The 5894-nt window shown below is 42.3% G+C and overlaps 1 protein-coding gene across 1 annotated transcript; it reads right to left on the reverse strand.

The window, feature by feature from the left end:
* Positions 1 to 230: 230 nt before the first annotated feature.
* LOC149171169 (uncharacterized) lies at positions 231 to 5691 on the reverse strand. The gene is made up of 2 exons (XM_089425865.1): positions 1570 to 5691; positions 231 to 1370 (listed from the first exon to the last, which is right to left on the reverse strand). Exons 1-2 carry the CDS (start codon positions 5689 to 5691, stop codon positions 231 to 233), a joined length of 5262 nt encoding a protein of 1753 aa, XP_089281991.1.
* Between the last annotated feature and the right edge of the window lie 203 nt (positions 5692 to 5894).

Raw genomic sequence — 5894 nt, forward strand, 5'->3', positions numbered from 1 at the left:
TAGGAGAAATTACATACAACAACAAGTCTCAACCCGCCCATAAGGGAAACCGGGTGACCATCGAAGGTTCTTAACAGCCATCCAAAAAAAGTAAATAACCAGTCTATCTAACCAAGCAAAAAACCCATCTATTCTTACTACTAACAAACTGATTTTCCTTTGTAACAGCAACATCTAATATAACAGAGTCCAAAAAGAAGTTGATAAACACCTTGCAACGTTTCCATATCCTACTGGTTCACTGTCTTTGGCTGGGGCTCGCTCTCTGCCTTGACCTCCATCTCACTTGCTTTAAACAACTGTAGAATTTTGTCCATCTTCCGGTCTTGCATCAGAAGAGTAATTTGGATGTTCTTCAGCTCCCTTTTGAAGGTGGGGATCCCTTGAGTCAATTCCACCATTTCCAGGGCCACTTGTTCCATAGCCTTGGCCATTAGTCTCTTCATACCCCAATATACATGTAGTGACTGCTTATATAACGACATCCTACCTCTTGTGTGACCCGGGTCAGGGATAAAGCACTCCCAATCATCCATTTCAGGCTCAGAGATTTCCTGCATGGCCTCTTCCTCCAATTGGTCTATGATTCTTCTGATTTTCGGGTTGGTGTCATGAAGGTATGCTTCCTCTGCCTCCTTCAATTTCTTCCTCATATCCCTCTTCCCTCTTGTGCTGCCTCTGATCTCAGTGGCTGACCCCTCCTCCACTCTAGTTCTTTGATTCCTCCGTGCTCGATCCCGGCAACCCGCAGGCCTCCCTCTACCTCTCTGCACCCCACGACCACGCACTCCCCTGCTTCTTCCTCGTCTTCCGCCCATTTCCTCTGCATCCTCTTCCGAATCCTCATTCCTTTCATCATCCATTGCGCTGCTCTGCTGCTTCCCCTTACCCCCTTTACCCACTTTACCTCCTCGTGACCAGCATTGCTCCTCCTCTAAAATATAATCCCGTATGTCGAAATCCTCCTCAGACTCATCCGGGAGGTCCACGTAAATCCGCTGAAAAGTATCGTCAACCGGGCTTTTTCCTTTCTTATCATCAGTAATCCCCTTACTGCGCGTCCACCTACCTTCACCCTTCTCATGACTTGCTGCCATATTGCTTGCCTGCGACTGTATCACCTTCGTAACTCTCCTCCTCCCTTTACTGCAATGAACTCCTGAGTTATTCCTTCTCTCTGCTCGACTATATTGAACCACAGATGGATCACTGCGCGGCCACCTTTCCTTATTGAATTGGCATTGCTGCCCACCCTCTTCATTAATACACCGCGCACTTGCTGAATTATGATATGAGACGTATACCACCTGTCTGACATTACCATCACTTCTCCTCGATACTTTGCCCGGTTTCGTCCTTGGGAAGATCAACTATTCCATGATATCATCTCGCTCACCTTCGATAACCATAAGTTTATATTCTCGCTTCCTTATACACCCTACTGTAGCATTAATTGTACTGTCATATCCCCACCTCTCCTTAATAAGGAGGCAGCTAATCTTCCCTTGCATGCGCAGTAGCCTCATCATTATCTTGCCTTAATATATTGTTTAACTCATTCCACCTTACCTCAGCCTGAAGTGATGTCCAGCTTCCGTCCATCACCCTGTCCGGCGCACCACTTCCCCAATTGGCCAGAAGATCGGCTGCTTTATTCCCGTTCCTCATAACATGCGTTATTATGATATATTCTATCCGCCCTAACAGCCCTTCTATATCCTGTATAATCCCTGCTGTCCGCCAGCTCTTTGCCACGTGATCCCATCGTTTGCCATCCCTTAATTTCTTGAGCATATCTATCGTAATCTGAGAATCCCCTTCAATTTCGAGATTCCTATAACCATTTCGAACTGCAATTCGGATTCCATTGTAGACTGCCCATAGCTCCGCTTCATTGTTTGTCATATCCCCTCCCCATTCAGCATAAGCCCACCATGTATTACCTCTGCTGTCTCTAAATATACCTCCCCATCCTGCTTGTCCTGGGTTACCCTTCGATGCCCCGTCGAAGTTCAATTTGATCCGATCATCACCTGGAAATCTGAAATAAGTTGGACTTTGAATACGAGAACTATTTATCCTACCTGTATTGGGATATATCATCGTAAAATCAATATTCAATTTTGAAACTATTCGCTGTTCCTCCGGGTTTAGCTTCCAATCGTCCTCATCCCAGACTTCAGATAGAACCGTTTCTTTAATCGATTTACATATTGTATCCCAAATTCTTGATTCATGGCAGCTCCTATCTCGGAAGAGTCTGCGATTTCGTTCTTTCCACACTTCCCATATTACAAATCCAACCGCTAAATTCCATAGCCTCCTTACAACTTTACTTTGAAAATTCCCCTTTCCCCAGTGAATTATGGTATTTCGAAGACTATCTGGATCCCTGTTTGACTTACCAAAGAGTACCCTAAGTTCTTCCCAGAGACTCCGAGAATATATACATCGATTCAATAGGTGCTCCTGAGTCTCCATCTCTTTATTACATAGGTAACATCTTGATGGTCCATTCATACCTCTTCTCTGAATATTTTCCCAAGTTAGAATCCTTCCTCGACACACCAACCATGCAAAATACGTTACTTTTGGCCACCATTTTGCTTCCCAAAGCTTCTTCCAGTCTATTGGTTCTTCTTCCCTTTCCTCTTTGGTTTCCCAATAATAAGCTTCTTTAACTGTAAACATCCCTCGCATCGCTTTACCCCAGCGTAGGATATCGTGACCCTCTCTGATCTTAATTTTTCTCAACTCAATTTCTCGAATATATATTTGCCCAGTCTCCGGATTGATTCTATCAGCCCATTCCTGCGGCCTTTTCCATACTCTCCATGTATCATTTAATGCTTCTCGTCGCCAATAATCCCTTACATACTCCATTCCTGCTGTTTGCGCTAAAAGTTGAATTTCCTGGAGGTATTGGTTCCTATCCAGCTTGTCCAACTGTTGCCATCTTTCCTCCCAAAACTTTGCTGAACTTCCTTCGCGTATTTCCCAGAAGGCCAGTTTCCTAACGATATCCTTATTATTTCTTGCTAAATCCCATATTTGTGATCCTCGTGGAGTTCCTTCTGTTCTTAGACGCCCTTCAATAGTACCTGGCATATCATATTTTTGATTCCATATTCTTTTCCACACGTCAGTTCCCCCCTGTACCCATCTCCACCATAATTTCGCTCCCAAGACCTTGTTAACTATTTCCAGATCTCTAATCCCAAGACCTCCTTCCTCTTTCCTCTTAATTATATGCTTCCATGACACCAGAGTCCATTTTTTCTGTTGCTGAGGTCCAGCCCAAAGAAATTTACCCATCATTTCCCGCAATCTAGAAAAGACACCTTTTGGAGCCGCCATAAGGGACAACTGGTATATGGGTATAGATAACAGTACCGATTTTAAAAGGATAACTCTACTTGCGATATTCAACATTCTGAATGACCAGCTAGCTAACCGTTTCCTGATCCTGTCCAACAAACTCTGCCAGTTCTTAATGCGATTGGAGTTTATATCCAGTTGGATGCCCAAATATTTTGTAGGTAATTCTCCCTGCCTAAAGCCTAAGACTCGTGTTAAATGGGCTTTTACAGCTTCAGGTGAATTAAAGATAAAGGTACAAGATTTATCGTTATTGACCATCATACCTGAAGCATTCATGAAAACTTCTAATACCTGCTTGAAACACCTTACCTCTCTAAGCGACGCTTCTCCAAACAACATCAGATCATCAACAAACTGTTGATGTGTAATGACTAGATTATTCCCCCACAGTCGAATACCTTTGATTCTTCTTTCACTTACTTCAGTTTTAAGTTTTCTACTTAATCCTTCCATAGCCAAGATGAATAAGAATGGTGAAATTGGGTCCCCCTGCCTAATGCCCCTGGTAGCATTAAACGTATCTGTAGGAATACCATTGACCAAAATTGAAAAATTCGGAGTTGAGATCATGCTGATTATCCATGCTATCCATCTATGTTCAAACCCAAAAGCTCCCAAAACCGCACTGAGATACCTCCAATTCAATCGATCATATGCCTTAGACAAATCCAACTTCATAAGCATCCCTTTCTTCTTCCTCACTTTTAAAGAATGTATAACTTCCTGAGAAACCACTATACCATCTAAGATTTGTCGACCTTCCACAAAACCAGTCTGCTCAGGCGCAATTAGAGTAGGTAGGAGAGGTTTCAACCTTTTTGCAATCAGGGTGGATATAATCTTATAGATAACATTACACAAGGCTATGGGTCGGAAACCCTGTGGTTCGTCTGACTTATTACTTTTAGGAATCAGGGTCAGGAAGGTTGAGTTAATACCTGGCCATACTCGCTGTCTGATTCGTGATTCTTCCACCGCCTCTAAAAGCTCTTTTCCTATAAAGTGCCAGCTTGCCTGAAAAAATTCCACTGTATACCCATCCGGACCAGGAGCCTTGTTCCTACTCATATTCATAACTATTTCTTCTAATTCTTCCAAGGTTACAATCCTCATGAGTGCCTTGTTTTGATCCTCTGTTACTATTCTTGGTATCTCCCTGCAAATATTAGCAATAGCTTCCTCTCTATCTCTTATATCTTCCGTTAAAATCCCTTTAAAGTAATCCACAAGAGTCTTTTCGATATCTACCTGCTCTATCACTCTGTCTCCTGCTGCATTCTTAATTGAAAAGATTCTATTCCTCTGTCTATGTTGGATCATAGCTTGATGGAAGAATTTGGTATTTCTTTCACCTTCCCTTAACCACCGTACCCTTGATTTTTGTCTCCACAAAATCTCCTCTTGTTTTCTTCTCTCCTCTAACTGACTGATAATTCTCCCTTCCTCCCTACTCTTCTCTTCGTCCCTGCCGTCCAAAATTATTTGTTGCTGGATTAACTCCATTTCTCCTTCTAATTTCTGCTTAGCCTCCATAATGTTCCCAAATTCTTTCCTATTCCATTCTTTAATTCTTTGTTTGATTGCCTTGAGCTTCAATTGTATAGTATGCATTTTCCCTTTGCCCCTGATAGTACATTGCTTCCACCAATCTTCTACTTTCCTTATAAATTGTGGATCTCTAAGCCAAAAGGATTCAAATCTAAAAGGTCTCTTACCTTTGACCTGCTTAATATCAATATCTAACTGAATAGGCCAATGGTCAGATCCCAGAGTAGGGAGAATTTTAGCTTCAATGAACACATCCCGATTTAAAATTTGCTCCGAGAGCAGAAATCGATCCAGTCTAGACGCAATCTGATTCTGTCCTCCCCGTCTATTGTTCCAGGTATGTACTCCATTCGTTGTTTGAATATCCACTAACCGCAGATCCCTAATCATATCGCTGAACTCCTCCATATTCGGATCATCTCTCCTTATTCCACCTCTCTTTTCTCCTAGATTCCTAATCATATTAAAATCCCCTCCTAGTATCCACGGGGTGTGTGGGATTAATCCTCTCAAAGTATGTAAATTCTTCAAAAAATCCTTCCTCTCTCTATAATTATGAGGCCCATATACCCCAGTAAACAAGATTCTTTCGCCCATCCCCACTAATCTAAACAGACCAGCAAGGATTCTAGGTAAAGTAAACCAGTGTTCAAAAATTACCTCTTCCGGGTTCCATAAAATAGCCAAGCCCCCTGCTGTCGCTATTGCATCTAGTGCCATAACCTCGTATCCTAATTTCAATTTCCTTACAATTTCTGTCATCTATTGGCTATCCATTTTCGTTTCCTGAATGACCATAATGCCAGGTTTTTCTTTCTTCAGTCGTTCCTTCAAATATCTTTGTTTCCCTTGACTGTTCAGTCCCCTGATATTCCAACTTAGAACAATCATTTAAAACTTTTGGGGGTTTGTAGAAATACCTCTGAAAGAGGTATCACCCTTCCTGAGTTTACTAAAGTCTCTCC

This window comes from Pinus tabuliformis, chromosome 4_2 (genome assembly GCF_031772625.1).
Source record: "Pinus tabuliformis cultivar Carrire ecotype Pingquan chromosome 4_2, CPIR1, whole genome shotgun sequence".
In the NCBI taxonomy this organism is placed as follows: Eukaryota; Viridiplantae; Streptophyta; class Pinopsida; order Pinales; family Pinaceae; genus Pinus; species Pinus tabuliformis.